This window comes from Berghia stephanieae, chromosome 12 (genome assembly GCF_034508935.2).
Source record: "Berghia stephanieae isolate SIO BIC M18660-M18661 chromosome 12, UCSD_Bste_1.3, whole genome shotgun sequence".
NCBI classification, from domain to species: domain Eukaryota; kingdom Metazoa; phylum Mollusca; class Gastropoda; order Nudibranchia; family Aeolidiidae; genus Berghia; species Berghia stephanieae.
The window spans coordinates 20,781,268-20,798,522 of record NC_088371.1 but is presented as its reverse complement, the minus strand read 5'-3'; the positions used below and the strand labels follow the sequence as shown (position 1 = coordinate 20,798,522).

Genomic DNA, 17,255 nt, shown 5'->3' with positions numbered 1-17,255 from the left:
AGCTGTGACAAGAACCGGCCTGTGCTGGCTATGCGGAAAGTCCCCGAGGACTGTCCGCTTCACCTGCAGCGGTTCACCGTTCGCGCCTTTCGTTACGAGGGTGAGGTCTGGAGTATACTCCTTCTTATGGCGGGTACCCCGGAAGGTACCCTTGGCTGTAGGATCGTACACTAGGTGTAGATCATTACAGTCCATCCATGAGCGGAGTTGTCTTCCTGCCTCGTTGCAGTCTCGGTAGCCCCATTCGTGATGGTGGCTATTAAAGTCTCCCAGACAGATGGAAGGATGGCTGACCACCGGTACCGGTGGTGTAGTCCAAGTCGCTCTAGGTGGTTTGTAAATATTATGCAAACACAGTCCACCTACTTCCACGGAAATTCGGTTCACCCCATTGCTGTCCGTTACGCTCTCAATGACCCTTACCTTCGATGGCTCTTTAGCGTAAACGCTAACCCCTCCTTTGAGCCTCGAAGTGTCCTCGCGTTGGACCACCGTATAGCCTGGGATCTGGAATCGGGAAGATTGCGCGCCTGAATAAAGGTGGGTCTCCTGTAAAAGGAGGATATCAACGCAATGAACGGCCAGTAGCTTTGATAAAAGCTCATTTTTTGCCATACTCTGGCTCTCGACGTTCAGGGACAATATTCGCGTCAGTTCGCCATCCCCGCCGTCGCATTTTCCAATCGGCAGGCCGCGAATCGATTGATGCATGGGACGTTTGCTTTTTTCTCGGACGTGCCGACGACCCGGGCGACACGAACGCGGTATTATTTGGCTAGGCGGCAGACCGCTTCGCCATTGACGGGACTGATTTGGACTCGACATAAGGACAATAGTGTGGCGCCCGGGATAGGGCTGCTATTCGGGCACCGGGTTTGGATCAAATTTAGTCACACACCGGGGCGAGCAGCTCATGTGGCTCGTTGGCTCGATACCCGGGATGGTCTCGTGACGGTCGACCGGGATTTACACCTTTGCCCTCCCGTGTGCCTCAAGCCCCCTCACCAACTGCAAGGTAAAGATCCACGAGGGGGATTATGATGGGATATCCCCATTCCCTCTCTTTTTGATCTCGTTAAGCCAGTTGCTTGTAGTCGGGGGGCTGTATTGCTGCCATTATTGGGTCCCATTCTCTAAACGTTGTTGCCAGGGTTCCAGACACTGTATGCATGGACTTGCGAAGTTTTACATCCATCTTCTCAACGATCTTGCTTCTACCTCACACTGGAACGCAATACTCCGCGATGGAATAGCATAGTGCCAGGGTGGATGTCCTCAGGAGTGCTTGACTAGCACCTCAAGTTGATCCCGCCAGCTTCCCGAGAAGACTGCAGAGTTTCTTTATCTTCCGGGCAACTCCTTGGAGATGCATCAAATAGGTAAGGCGTAACCCAGGTAAATCGGATTCGGCTCGTTCGGGAGTAGCTGGTCCCTGACAAGGACGTTCAGTTTACTGGTGTGCCACCCGCTGCAAAGGTGAAATCCAGTGGCCACGGTTTTGGAAATGTTCATCTTCAGGTACCACTTGTCAAATATAATTTGAGTCTGGTGATGTCCTCACTGAGTACGCTCTCGAGATGGGTCCATACTTTACTTTAAGTAACAAGCGCCCAGTCGTCGGCGTATCCCAGCCTCAGGGAGGAATTGTTATATACAGCACCACTTTGCTATATCCTTTCAAACCCTGTTTCAAAATGCTCTGTACAGGCAATGACCTACTCCTTGGTGCAACTCCCTTCCTTGAAGCCCGCCTGCTTGGGTGGCAGGGCAGCGTCTAGGACCGGCCCCCATCGGTTCAGAAGTAGGATACACGCTCCAAAAGTTTGCACATACAGCTCAGAAGTGATATGGGCCTGTAACTGTCGACCTCCTTCGCCGGATTTCCCTGGCTTAAGGATTAATGCCATGCACTGTGTTCGACGTCACACCAGTTTCCTTGGAATATATTGTTTTCAAATGACAAATAAGGAAGCGGGTACTGGTGTAAGATAAAGAACTGAAAAAGTGTGTCCGAATCAGTGCCAGAAAAATAAAGAAAGGAAAATATAAGATCGTTTTTCTTTATTTTTCTTTCGTGCTTTGTCTGGCACTGATTCAGACCGTAGCCATCGTTATGTTAACTTTACGAAGGCCACGTTGAGACACACTTTTTCAGATCTTGTGGGCACGTTTATTATCTGACATTTTCTTCACTTGGACAACACGGGTGATTCAGGTGGTGGTTGCTGACGATACAATGCGGAAGCATGCAATTAAAAAAAATATAAATAATAATTTTAAAAAGATAACACAAAAAGCCAACATGGACAAATTCGATAGTTTAATTTTCCGAAAAGGTAAAATAATAAAAGAAACAACAAACAACGGTTACCTCCCTTTTGTTTACGTTTTGTTGAAGAAGTGAAGAAAAACCGGCCCAACTTGTTTTATTTGATGGCTAACATCTTGACAGAGTATTATGCCGTTGGTGCTCGTTAATAAGTTAAATGCTGGACGTATAAGCGAGCCCTTATTTCTAAGATATTTATTTGTATCCCAGTAAAGTGTATACCTACTGCGCTTGAGGATTTGAAATAGGTTTCATACTGTGAAAAAATAATGCAACAGTGAGATTGTGTGAAATTGTTAAACTTAAACTCCAAACTAGCGCTTCACTTTTCCTCACTTTTCTATAGCCTGGAATCAGTCTACCAAATATGAACTTCAACTTCAATCTGATCGTAAACATTTTTTGGTAACATGATATTGCCATAAAATGTGTGTGTGTTTATGTTGACTGTATCTCTATCTATCCATCCACCACAGCACGGTCTCGTGCGTCATTGGACACGCTTTGCGATTTTATGTGTGAAGTCTGCAACATTGGTTCTATTCTAACAACAACAACAACAAAAAATCATTTGATATCATGCTTTAATTCATTTATTCTATATTCTATTCATAATGTTGGGATAGAGAACATATAGGTTGCAACAATTGCCGGTGAGGAGTACAGGAGTAGCAACGTTATAATATTTATTGTCAGTGTGACAATGCGTCTGTGCGACTAGCTGCTTTCATGGAGAGGTACGCTTTGATATTAACGTCTCAAAATGCGATTCTGTAAACATGTTTTGGTCTTTCATCATGTCATGTATCTTACTTTTGATAATATAAATATTTAGTATTTTATAATATTATTGTAAACAGTGATCATTCCCAGTCTTTATTTTAGAGCATTAATGCCCATTGTTAAAAAGAAATATTTCCTATTTGTTTTCATTGTTTTTTTCATAGGCTGACTGTGACAAAAGTTATGTTTGCCTCAGACTGTTCTTGCTTAATTAAATATATATTATTTTCACAGGTACAGCTGAATGGATTAGAAAAGAATTCTGAGATCAACTGCAATAATATACAAGGCTAAACATCATCACAATTCTTACACAACCTTATCAAAAATGGATGGTGTAATTCCAGCTCCCAGGTTGAGGTATGCTCGAATGAATAAAGTAATCCTTCAGAGCCATTCAGCCCATGAAGCCGTAGTGTATCCCTGTTTCTATAGCATGAAATAGACAATAGCAATTGCTTGCTATCCTTTGGATAGGACACTAGTCTATCTGCAAAGTACTTTCTGCCAAATCTAACAGACTCAGCTACCCATTCACTGCTGGGTGGACAGAGAGGGTCAGAAAAAAATCTTGACTGTACCCGGGATCGATTCGGTCCCTTTGCATGTGAAGCGATTGCTCTACCAACTGAGCTATCGGGACCCCCATGCTGTAATATATGCAATAAAGAAAAAAAGGACAGCTGAAAGTAGAGAAATCATCCCTTAAATGGTCCTACATAGTGAAATTCTTCAAGGCTGAGCTTTTGACACAGTGGACTTATTTCTCTTCTCATCTTGAGGATTATGATTATAAGACCTGCTTAGTTGTTCCTAATTCTAATCGGTTCTCTGCTGCTTCCCTTTTATTTCTAGCTGCTGGAAGTTTAAATAAATAATTGAATAATTGAGCTTTATATAGTGCAATATCCACTAAATGTGCTCAAAGCGCTTTACAAGGGGTCCCTGGTCAACAGCAACATTTAACATGTAGGACGGGACATGACGCCTATTATGCGATATTACAATTATTCGGACAAAGACAACGCTGTTAACAGCCAGGTACTCATTTTACACCTAAGTACGGTGAGAGAATGTGAGTAAAGAGCCTTTACCAAGGACTCAACTATGCGCTGAGCGCGAGGCTCGAACCCAGGACCTTCCGATCCGAAAGCGAGTGTCATATGTGACCCCTCGTCTCAAAACGGTATTATGTCGGGATGGACCAGATGCTAAAAAGTCAAATTATAGTTAAACTGGTCAAAAATTTGAAACCTCGGTATTTAGCACAGTAAAATATCATATTCCTTCTCCTCTATGATGTATATAAACTCAACTTAAGCTTGATATTTCTGGCTAGAAATTCCATTTTCAGCATCTTAATCATCCTGACTTAATACCGTTTTGAGACGATGGGTCACATATGTCATACAACTAGACCACATAGCCGTACAAGTTTACTGGCTTGAGTTCCTCATGTGGTTAATTCCTGTCAGTTCCCATCATTGGAATGGCAGGTGATGTTGTTGAACTTTTTTTTCTCAAATATGGGGATCAGCCCTTTGCACATCCTCATTTTTGACCTGCCAACTTGTAATGAGGAACCTAGTGCTGTGCAAATGAATTCACTGAGAAGTAAATTAATGTGCAGCTATGCTGATTGGAAGGTATGGGGTTTGAATCTCGCTGTAAGTGGTACATAGTTTAGTCCTTGGAAAAGGCTCTTACCTCAAATTCTCTCAACATACTCGGGTGTAACAGTGTTGTCTCTGTTGGATAAAAAATTGTATATTGTCGCGTCTCGTCTACTTGTTATGTGTTGCTGTTGTAAAGCACTTTGAGCATGTTTAGTGGGTACTGTGCTATAATAATGCTCGATTAAAAAAAATATGATAGAGTAGGCCTAGTGCCAGATGAAAACAGAGAATAAAAATATCACAGTGTTAGGTCAAACTCAGGAGCCAACTGATATGATGACTGAACCAACTATAATTCTGCTTGTTAGCTAAAGATCACATGTTTATCATTTTGTTTTAACTTTATTGTTTTTATTCTAGCCAAGGAAGGGTTTGTAACTGAAATATTTTTCACACGATTATTTTTCAGTTCCATTCAAGCAAGGATTATTTTGTTTGCTGTATCTGTGTTCTGCTTTGCATGCAGTTGGGATGGAGAGTTTGTATTTGATGACAGTGAAGCAGTTGTTGGCAACAAGGACCTTGACCCTAGTCGACCTTTATCTGACCTTCTCATCCATGACTTTTGGGGCAAGAAGCTCACAAATACTAGTCACAAATCATATCGTCCTTTGACAATATTGACTTTTAGGTGAGTTTGCTGCCTACTTAGATGTTAGTTATGCTTTTGCCTCAGATCAATTTGGTGATAGATCGTTTGCTTGTTTCGGCCCCAAGATTTGGAATGAACTACCACATGGTCTGAGGGAGTGTAAGTCTTTACCTGCCTTTAAAAAGAATCACAAGACACATCTTTACTGTATTTGCTTTTATTGGCTCTATGAATCCTTGATTTGGCAATGAATTCTTTTTTTTTTTTTTTGTTTGTTTTTTGTTATTAAAAAAGTGCCCAGGGCTTGTGTTTTACACGAGAATGAGCGCTGTATTATTATTATTATTATTATTATTATTATTATTATTATTATTATCTTCTGATTACCGGTCAGATGTGTTACCATTACGTGTAATGGTAGCACGTCTGACCGGTAATCCGACAGTCTGAGGTTCCATCCCCAGACGAGGTCGACTGATTTTTGGGGATGTTTTTTTTTTTCTTGTATTTTTCTTTCTTGCTTTGTCTGGCACCTTTCATACACACTTGTTCAGTTCTTTATAAAATCCCCAACTGCAAAGTTTGTGTTTTACTTAATTTTATTTGGTATAGATGCAGTGTATAGTTTCAGAGTGATACAGATGTGCTCTAATATAGTTTGTTTATTTAGTCTCTATGACATTGAGTATCGTCAAGAAGAACTTCAAACTCTTCTAGATGGAGAGAACATTAACATCCAAATGAGTGTACAAGCGTATGCAGCTATGTGGTCTAGTGGTATGACACTCGCTTTCGGATCGGAAGGTCCTGGGTTCGAGCCTCGCTCAGCACATAGTTGAGTCCTTGGAGAAGACTCTTTACTCATATTCTGTCTCTGTCCGAAAAAAAAATTGTAAAATTGCCTAACAGGCGTCATGTCCCGTCCTGGATGTTAAATATTGCTGTTGGCCAGGGACCCCTTGTAAAGTGCTTTGAGCACATTTAGTGGATATTCTGCTATATAAAAGATCAATTAAAAAAAAAAAAGTATTTCAGTGGATAAAATGTTTCTGGTACAGGCTACTGGTATCTATATTTTGCTTTTTAATCCATTTTACAGAAGTGTTATTAACTATCTGTTAGAACCCCGAGTCCGAGCAACTATACCACGCTACATTGTGAAGTTATGAATTGTCTCGTTTATTGTCATCATTGTACGGCTATGTGGTCTTGTATTATGACACTCGCTTTCGGATCAAACGGTCCTGGGTTTGAGCTTTACTCGGCGCATCGTTGAGTCCTTGGAAAAGACTCTTTACTCACATTCTCTCACCGTACTCGGGTGTAAAACAAGTACCTGGCTGTTAACAGCGTTGTCTCTGTCCGAAAAAAATTGTAATATCCTCTAACAGGCGTCATGCCACGTCCTACATGTTAAGTGTTGCTGTTGTTCAGGGACTCATGTAAAGCGCTTTGAGCTTATTTAGTGGATATTGTGCTATATAAAAGCTCAAGATTTAAAAAAAAAATTTTATTCATCCCAGATGGAATTATTGGTTGGCAGGCGGACTTCATCCAGAGGGGTTCCACATTGTCAACATCATTCTACACGGTCTGGTCTCCATCATTTTACTAGACTTTTTCTGCTTGATACTCCATGGACCAAACAGTGGATATTCAGTGAGTGTGTCGAATTTTTATTTCTATTGTGTATGTGTGCATGTGTATGTACTACAATTTTAGTGAGGTACAATAACAAGCATAGGGCCATTGTTATGATTCAACATCGTAGTTTTGTTATGATCTGGGCATTGTATTGAGCAGTGAACACTCGTCACCATAGTTGAAATTGTCTATGTTGTTTATGTTTTTTTTTCCCATTGATATTATAAAAATGTTGGAAGTTGTTTTTATTGTTATTATCATTCTTCGTCGTCTTCTTATTCTTCTTCTTCTTCTTCTTCTTCTTCTTCTTCTTCTTCTTCTTCTTCTTCTTCTTCTTCTTCTTCTTCTTCTTCTTCTTCTTCTTCTTCTTCTTCTTCTTCTTTTTCTTCTTCTTCCTCTTTTTTTTTCTTCTTTCTTTTTCTTCTTTGTTGTTTGTCTCCTGATGAAGGCGAAGGGCCGAACTGTTGTTTGTTTTGTGTTGTTCCCTTATATAATATGAGTCACATTTACTCACTTTATCTTTCTCTCCAGTGATTGGGTAGGTTGGTCTGTTAGATCTAGGGGAAAATACTTTGCAATAGGCAAGTGTCATATCCAAAGGGTAGCAAGCAATTTCCATTGTCTATTCATTTGCAACAGAAACCAGGATAAACTTTGGGTGTATGGACATAATGGCTCTGAAGAATTACTTTTTACCGCTTTATAATAATAAATATATTTACAATTAAGGACCAGATAAACAATTGGAGAAATTATAATTTGAAAGCTATTCTGTGTCACTATTATCCAGATAAACAATGGGAGAAATTATAATTTGAAAGCTATTCTGTCTCACTATTATCCAGATAAACAATGGGAGAAATTATAATTTGAAAGCTATTCTGTCTCACTATTATCCAGATAAACAATTGGAGAAATTATAATTTGAAGGCTATTCTGTCTCACTATTATCCAGATAAACAATGGGAGAAATTATAATTTGAAAGCTATTCTGTATCACTATTATCCAGATAAACAATTGGAGAAATTATAATTTGAAAGCTATTCTGTGTCACTGTTAAAGAGTTAAGTATCCTATCATGTGTTGAAAAGGGTTTTAACTCACCCAATCCTAGAGATGTTTGCTGTTTTTCAAAACTAGAATTTAAAAAAATTAAAAATGAGCATGTACATAGATAGTTTTATTCAATTGCCATTAATATGTAAAAATTAAGAACATTAGCTTTGATACTATGCCTATAATTTGTCTCAGCAAAATGTATTAAATAGGCAATAAATGTAATACATAAAAGTAACCCTGGGTATACTACGGATATAGTGGGTGTTAGGGTTGAGTGAGTTAACTTAAACGTTGAAACGTTTTGTTTTCCAGGTTGACAAGTCGTCAAAGAATGGCCACACTAGTCAGGGTGGAAGATCACCTCTAGGAAAGCACGGGATGAAGACAGAGACGAGTGGTGGGCAACCGGTAGACTCTCTCAGCTTTATGTGTGCTCTCCTGTTTGCGGTCCATCCAGTACACACTGAAAGTGTAAGTGAGGCTGTAGGGAAGATAGTATTTTGTGTGTGTGTGTGTGTGTGTGTGTGTGTGTGTGTGTGTGTGTGTGTGTGTGTGTGTGTGTTATGTTCAGTGACGTGAAAGAAGCAAATTCGAATTTAAAAAAAATAATCTAGAATTGAATAGAGCCTTTACCTGACCTCTCTATTTTGTGTTTCAATTTCTTTTGTTTTTGTTTTTGTTTTTGTTTTTTTGTTTATTTCTTTTTTTTTTTTTTTTTTTTCATTTTGTTATTTGTAGATTTTAATTTATCAATTTTGATGTGTAAATTACAACACGTCTGTTAAACATAAATCCTTTTTGAGATGCGATGAAATATTATTGTTATTGTTTTTATTATGTGCAGCTATGTGCTCTTGTGGTATGGCACTCGCTTTCGTATCGGAAAGTACTAGGTTTGAGCCTCACTTAGCGAATAGTTGAGTCCTTGGAAAAGACTCTTTACTCACTTTATCTCACAGTACTCCGGTGTAAAATGAGTACCTGACCATTAACAGTGTTGGCTGTGTCTGAAAAAAATGTAGTATCGCCTAACAGGAATCATGTCCCGTCCTATATGTTATGAGTTGCTGTTGGCCAGGGACCTCTTGTAAAGCACTCTTAGCATGTTTAGTGGATATTGCGCTATTTAAAAGCTCAAGATTATTATGATTATTATTATTATTATTATTATTTATATTATTATTATTATTATTATTATTTTTATTTTATTTCCTTTTTTTTTCTTTACAAAATATTAAAACATATATATGTTGTCCAACTTTTAATTTGTCCCTCCTCCCTAAAAAAAGGACCAGATATATTATATATATATATATATATATATATATATATATATATATATATATATATATATATATATATATATATATCGCTCTATGTGGAAGAGTAATTCTTTGTAATGTCGTGTTATGCTATTTGTCAAATGCCCATGGGAGGTTTTCTCCTTGTAGCCATAATTCTTTTGTCAAGTGTCCAGTCTGGCGACCACAAACACTTGCTTTTAGAGTATATATGCTTTATTATCATCTATATCAATATAATTTTTCCATACCCCCTTTCATTATCATTGCCATTTATGCCATGATTACCTTTGATATCACCAACCCCGTAGTCTGTCCCCCCGCTTTTCAGCCCAAATATGTTACTCATTTTGACTTTGGCAGCCCTGCTGGGTCTAATATTAGTGAAAATATTTTTCAATTTCAATAAGATAGAGTCCAAATGTAACAATCGAATTTTATTGTTTGCTTCCAGGTTGCAGGAATTGTAGGCAGGGCCGATCTTCTATGTGCTCTATTTTTCATCTTGTCTTTCTTGGTTTACGTCAAGGGATGCACAGGAGGTATGTCCAATGAATAATAATCATTATCATCATCATCATCATCATCATCATCATTATCATCATCATCATCATCATCATCATCATCATCATCACCCTCATCCTCATCTGAACCTTTATCGTCTTCTGGTTTCGAGCCACTTCATACCGTCTAAGACTCTCCCACCCCTATTAACTTTATCTCTTTCATCTTCACAGAACAATCAAGTCGGCCCACCGCCTTCTCGTTGCAACATCTCATTATCAGCACAGTCCTGTGTGGTCTGGCAACATTTAGCAAGGAACAAGGAATAACTGTCATTGTAAGATCATGCCATTTAAAAGAATATATTAAGAAAAAAAAATGCTTTTACCATCAAAGTTATACACATCAGATTTAAATAAATAAATAAATAAAATTCCCTTTATTCATCCCCAAGGGGAAATTCGTCTTCAGGGTCTATTCCAAGGGAAGAATGGAATAAACCAGGCATTAGCCACAGTGTAGCGCCGCAAAGTGAGCTAGGGCGAGCTGACTTGCTCAAGGCCACACAACGAGGCGGGTACTCGAACTTCGTACCTTTTGGGTACGAAACACAGACCGCACTGAACAATTTTAACCCCCAACCCTTTTTTCTTTTAAACAATAGATTGGTTATTTTTTTCATTAAAGTGTATTTGTTAATTCTGTAAGTGAATAAAAAGTATAAAATTGACCTTTTGGATTCATGAATTCTTAGTGTTAACAGTTCTTCTCAATTTATTATGATGGAACACTAATGGACGTTGAACAAATTTGTTCCATTGTCCAATCATGTGAACAAATAAGTTGATTGCTAAGGTATATCAAGAAAAATGATGGTTGAAGGTAAAGACTTTTCTCTCATTTATTGAAATATTTTCGATACACATTCATGTCAATTTATTTATTATTCTGTCTGGTTTTTAAAATTTTTTTAACAGGGTGTGTGTTGCGCGTATGACGTGATGTCCATATGCCAAATTGATCTTGGCGAAGTGTTTGGACTAAGAAAATACTCAAAATTGGGTGACTCCATATCATCATCACCTTTGTCTCAATCCCATTCATCATCGTCATCATCTTCATCAACATTGAATAATTCTAACGGGACAGCTGCAAAACACAAAGTAAGATATTTGATGTTTCTTTTTCTTTTTCCTTAGGGGCGTTTTTTCTCTCTATTTTTTTTTTTTTAGGTTTCCAGATTCAAAACAATTTTATCATATCTTATTTGGAGTTGTTTTATCACTGCTTGTCGCAAAGTTTCAAAAATGGAAAGATCATATGATAATGATTATAATAATAATAATAATAATAATAATAATAATATTAATAATAATAAAAATATAATAATAATAATAATAATAATAATAATAATAATAATTATAATAATAATAATGATAATAATAATGATGATAATAATAATGATGATGATGATGGTGATGATAATAATAATAGTAATAATAATAGTTTTAAAAACTTAGGGGAATATATTTTAAAATTGTTATAGTATTGTCATATTATTATTATTATTATTATTATTATTATTATTATTATTATTATTATTATTATTATTATTATTATTATTATAAGCACCCTTTGTTCTTCTCAATTTATTATTTTTTTAAAGAAGGATGGTATGACTAAAAATATTGCTATAATATTCTACAAAACAAAACAAACAAAAAAAAAAACAAAAAAAAAAAGAAGAGAAAGAAAAACAAAACAACGTCTAAAAACAAGCAAATTTAGATTTCTCTCCAATGTTGACAGAATGGCGGCCACCCTCCATGGATGTTCTCACTGGCAAAACGTGTTGTCTTCCTGTCCATGTCTGCCATTGTTTTGTTGTCGATAAGATGGAGAATCATGGGCTCCTCCCCGCCTACATTCCAGGTCCACGACAACCCCCAGTCCTTTGTCAATGGAACTCTATACAGGGTGAGTGACGATCATCATTATCATCATCATCATCATTGCCTTTTTCACCCTGGGTCAGGGTATAGGCCACAGACAAACAGTTTCCATCCTTCTCTATCCTGAGCTAACTTTTTTTATCTCATTCCATGTCTTACCACTTCGACACCCTTCGACAACCCCCAACCTGGAGGACCAGGTGACTGAAAAAAAGGGGGAGTAACACACTATTAGTCGCCTTTTACAACACGCTGGCTTATCGTTGGGCTATTCTTGTACCCTCTCAGTTGATGGGACCCCACACACCACACGGGTTGTAAGTGAGGATAGGAATAAGTAATGTGCATTTGGGGGAAAACCTGCGATCTTGAAGTTTAAGAATTCATAATTTTTGGGAGATATAAATTGTAGGCGCTATGGTATAACTTTAAAAATCGAAAATTTACTCTCACAAGTAATTTACGAATTTGTTGTTAAAGTAGGCTTGTCTGATTTGGCGTGAAACTGAATGGTGATGTGAATAGAGCATGGTTATGAAATATAGAGAATGAATAAAATGAAAGTGTATATTCGTTGTTTTAACTCTCTCAAATTCATATGCGTGAAAAATTGAACAAATTTGTTTGATTTTCAATGAGGGTGAGCTCGAGAGAGAGAGAGAGAGAATTAAATTTAACTGATTCTCCCAGCAAACCATTTTGAGTAAAATGTCCATTTCATTAAGTGTAATGTGTCTGCCTAATTTATTATTATGCCATATGCAGAAATTGAAGTGAAAGTTATAAATAAGTTAATAATCTTTAATCTACAGTCCAATAACACAGTCAATTAATCACTAGTTTATTAGGTTTGAAAATCATTTCAAATATTTTTCTATATTACCAATGACGGGAGAATTATGAATTTTCCACAAGTCGATTTCTAAGTTGTTCATAAGATTTAATGACAAAGTGCTGAGTATTTCAATAAAAATATGACACGATTTTGTTTTTTTTTCAATTTTCAATACCTTGTTTACACATGTTTGGGAGAATTAAGGACAAAAGACCCTTTTCGTAGCAGAACCATCATGATTTCAATTTTTTTTTCTTTTAAAAATTACTGAAAGACAATTGAAAATGAAATTTTAAAAAGAAAAAAAAGTTGAGCTTTCAATATAGCGCAACATCCACTAAACATGCTCAAAGTGCTTTACAAAGGGTCCTGACCAACAGCAACTCATAACATAAAGAACGAGACATGAAGCCTAGTAGGCGATAATACAATTTTGTCCAACAGAGACAACGCTGTTAACAGCCAGGTACTCATTTTACACCTGAGTACAGTAAGAGAATGTGTGTAAAGAGTCTTTTCCAAGGACTCAACTATGCGCCAAGCGAGGCTCAAACCCAGGACCTTCCGATCCGAAAGCGAGTGTCATACCACTAGACCACATATAATCACATTAATAGCTAAATAGATTAATAAGATAAAGAATATAAAAGATATTCCTCTTCGCATTGTTGCTTGACTTCCACCCAAATCAAGACTGCATCGTGTTCATTTGAAAATCACATAATATATTTTTTTATTTATTGTTTTATTTTATTTTTTAAATTTATTTATTTATTTCTACTACTTACTTAATCCTCTCCGGGCCTTGAGGCACATAGGGCATCCACCAGACATTCAATTTTTTGCGATCGGCTGCTTTCGGGGTGGCTGTATTCCAGGACAGGCCTGCATCCTTTAATTCTTTCTCCATCGTTTTTCACCAGGTTTCTTTGGGTCTTCCCCGCTTTCTCTTCCATTTATGTATTTAGTATTCATCTATTAATTTTTTTTCAAAATTCACCTCTTAGAAAGAATTTATTCTTTTTCTACTCTTTTTTTTTTTTTTCTTTATTTCTTGTATTTATTTATATTTTGCGTTTTTTATCATGTTAGATCTAAATTCCTTCCTTCCATTTTCATCAATCAGACTTTAAACTACAACTACCTGTACGCGATAAACACTTGGATCCTTTTGTCTCCCCATTGGTTGTGTTTTGATTGGTCCATGGGATGTGTTCCGACCATCACTTCATTGGCGGACCCTCGCATTGTGCCCGTCTTGGCATTTTGGAGCTTTTTGGGGCTCATGGCTTGGGCTTGTCTCAAAGGCCTTCAAAAGGATGCTGCCAGGTAAGCATACCTGCCGAATCTAACAAATTTTTCGGAATTTTACGAATTTTAGACAAATTTCATGGCCAAATACGACCTTTTATGGAAAATTACGAATTTTTAATTCTTAGTAATACTTAAATAATAATAAGAATGATAAGCAGAAGAAGAACAACAACAGCAACTACTACTACTACTACTACTACTACTACTACTACTATTACTACTACTATAATGATGATAATAATAATAATAATAATAATAATAATAATAATAATAATAATAATAATAATAATAATAATAATAATAATAATAATAATATTAATAATAATAATATTGTGGTTGTTCGTACACTTTTCAGAAATTACGAATTTCCTTGTCAAATTACTAAAAAATGACATAAAAATAACTAAATTTGAAGTTTTCAATTTGGCAGGTCTGGGTAAGGCAAAAGATCAATCTAGTCTTTAAAAAATATAGATAGTATGTGCTTGGCTTAGATGCTCACAACATTGCTACCAGGAGGTATAATGGAACAACACAAAAATTATGTGTAACCTTGAATGTTTATAGTCTGGTTAATACAGTTTAGTGAGAATTACTCATAAAAGTGGATGGCAAAAAACAATAACAAAGACCCGAGTGACGTCAACTTCATTCTATCTATAGGGTTGGGGGTTCAAATTGTTCTTCACCGGTTTGCCAGTAAAGTTTCGAAATGATTTTAAGATTCTTTGTTATGCATATAAATCCATGAACGAGATTTTCCCTCCTTACATACAAGACCTAACTTCTCCCTATAAATAAACCAATGCAAGCTTTTTAGATCTGCTGACTCTTAATTGCTTAATGTATGAAAATTTTCAAACAAATTTAACAGTAAATCTTTCTCTATCAGTGCCCCTCGGTTATGGAATAGCATAAGTTTTAAAACTAGATCCAGCCCTTTATTTGAAATTTTTTAAAAAGAATCTGAAAACCCGTGCCTTTTAGTCTGTAGTGTGTAGTTTAATTTGTGCATTGATAAACTATTGATTGTAACTGTTTTTTTTGTTTTGTTTTCTTTTCTTTTGTTGTTTTTTTTTCACAGCGCACTGAGCACCTTTGAGTGGAAGTGTGCGCATTATAAATGCTTCATTATTATTCTGTTTAGCCCATGTTAAAATTTTGCCAATGAACATAGTATTACTGGCAAATATAAGAATCATAAAACTTTTTTTACAGATTGATAAAGTAGTAACTTGCAAGGGGAAAGACAATTCCACATCGCCCTCTGGAGACACTACGACACTAACTTGCAAGCCTTTTTAAAATTAAAACAAGCCTTTATATAGCGCAATATCAAATGTGCTCAAAGCGCTTTACAAAGGGTCCCTGACCAACAGCAACACAAAATATATAGAATGAGATATGACGCCTGTTCGGCGATATTATTATTTCCGACAGAGACAATGCTGTTAACAACCGGGTACTCATTTTACACATGAGTACGGTAAGAGAATGTGAGTAAAGAGCCTTTTCCAAGGACTCAGCGATGCACTGAGCGAGGTTTGAACCCAGGACCTTTCAATCTGAAAGTGAGTGTCATACCACAAGACCACATAGCCGCACAAAGTTCCTCTAGGGCATAATGATCAGCTCTTAATTTGACATTGGATTTCACCATCTGTCCACCGCGTTCCCAGATTCATTTGCAAATGCCTACAAACTTTATTACCAGACCAATTTGAGATCGTTGATAGCTCAAAAGATTCGTCTTGATCTATGTTAATTTACACAATGCAGTAGAATAATAATTAAAATAGATGAGTCACTGTTTGTAATAGCCTTTATTTTCCTGCAAATATTGTGGGCTCTTCAGTAGTTAAAACAAAAAAAAAAAAATTTCCAATTCTCCAAAAAAGGTAATAAGTAAGGCTTAAACACAAAGTGAGCTAAGAAACAAAAAGAAGCTTTTACAGTAATAAACTGGTCGCAATGATTTGCACTATTGTTAGTAGTATTGTGTAATGACATATATTTTTTAATCGTTTTTTTTTTTTTTTTTTAATTTTCTGATCCGTGTCCACAAACCAGAGGGCAACTTGATTTTTGCCTTCAGGCATGTATTGATGCTGGTTATAGCTTCATCCAATCAGTCTTAGTCTCAGGAATTGCAAGTGACAATTGGAGTCAATTTCAGACTCACAGTTTTTCTGTTTGTTTGTTTTTTGTTTTTTTTGTTTTGTTTTTTTACCTGTGTCCTATGATTTACATTTAGTGTCTTATTGATCAATTTTGTTAACTCTTTCGGCACTGAGGCTATATTTGCATTTTCGTTACAAAATGGCTGACACCTGATTGAGGCAGCATGAGATTGACAAGCTAAGACTATGACAAAGCGACATTTGAATTCGGCGCAAAATCTCAATTAAAATACCCCCCTAGGGCCAATTTAATGTTCTGATGAAAGAAATGATACCATTGGTTCAATTTATAGTATTTTTGTAGAAAGTAGGATTGGATTACATTATTATTTTTGCCTTTCAAGACCGACCGCACTGTGCGGCCATTGGCCAATAGAACAGATTCTGCTCTGGCTGCACAGTGTGTCCAATGACACTGAAAGAGTTAATTAAGGGAAAACCCAAAACTTCCAAATCATTTGTATTTTTTCATTAGATTTAAGCTTCTCCACTCCTTTCTACCGTTATTTTAGTCTACCATCCATCTTTTCCAGGCCAGTTGCTTTGGGTGTTGTGCTGATGGTGGTTCCTTTCCTTCCTGCGACCAATATACTTTTCCGTGTTGGATTTGTGGTGGCAGAGAGAGTTTTGTATCTGCCGTCTGCTGGGTTTTGTGTTCTTGTCTGCCTCGGTGTTCGTAGTTTGTGTCAACATTATCCAAAGTTGCGCCAGGTGAGTAGTTTTATGTAGTCCAAATTAGGGAGTTCATGGAGGTGGGGGTGGGTGGGAGTGGTTGAATTTAACTCACTCAACCCTAACACTGACTATATCAGTATGTTACCCGGGTTACTTTTAATCCATGTCTATTTATTACATTTTTATGAGACAAATTGTATGCATAGTATCAAAATTAATGCTTTTGGTTTTTGCACGTTAATGGTAGTTGAATAAAACTCTCTATTTAATGCTTATTTTTAATACATTTTTTTCCAATTTTGAAAAGTAGCAAAACTCTCTAGGATTGAGTGAGTTAAGAGTATTAGTGTAACAAGCAATTGACCAGATTTCAAATCTACATTTTGTAATAATAATGGAGTAGCTATTGT

At 36.7% G+C, this 17,255-nt stretch overlaps 1 protein-coding gene across 3 annotated transcripts in view; it reads left to right on the top strand.

Moving 5' to 3' along the window:
• Positions 1-2,375: 2,375 nt before the first annotated feature.
• The window catches only part of LOC144958193 (protein O-mannosyl-transferase TMTC4-like), a 32,906-nt gene continuing 18,026 nt past the window's right edge, over positions 2,376-17,255 (top strand). Inside the window, exons 1-12 of one of the 3 annotated variants that reach the window (XM_078889994.1) lie at positions 2,376-2,463; positions 2,956-3,066; positions 3,347-3,472; positions 5,198-5,419; positions 6,904-7,039; positions 8,397-8,555; positions 9,840-9,927; positions 10,123-10,226; positions 10,867-11,052; positions 11,699-11,866; positions 13,803-14,005; positions 16,704-16,881. In XM_078889994.1, coding sequence (XP_078746120.1) covers positions 3,441-3,472; positions 5,198-5,419; positions 6,904-7,039; positions 8,397-8,555; positions 9,840-9,927; positions 10,123-10,226; positions 10,867-11,052; positions 11,699-11,866; positions 13,803-14,005; positions 16,704-16,881 — 1,476 coding nt within the window. In that variant the 5' untranslated portion in view covers positions 2,376-2,463; positions 2,956-3,066; positions 3,347-3,440. Of the gene's footprint in view, positions 2,464-2,483; positions 2,607-2,955; positions 3,067-3,346; positions 3,473-5,197; positions 5,420-6,903; positions 7,040-8,396; positions 8,556-9,839; positions 9,928-10,122; positions 10,227-10,866; positions 11,053-11,698; positions 11,867-13,802; positions 14,006-16,703; positions 16,882-17,255 lie in introns of those variants that run through there. The other 2 variants (XM_078889993.1, XM_078889995.1) reach the window with 2 other exon arrangements.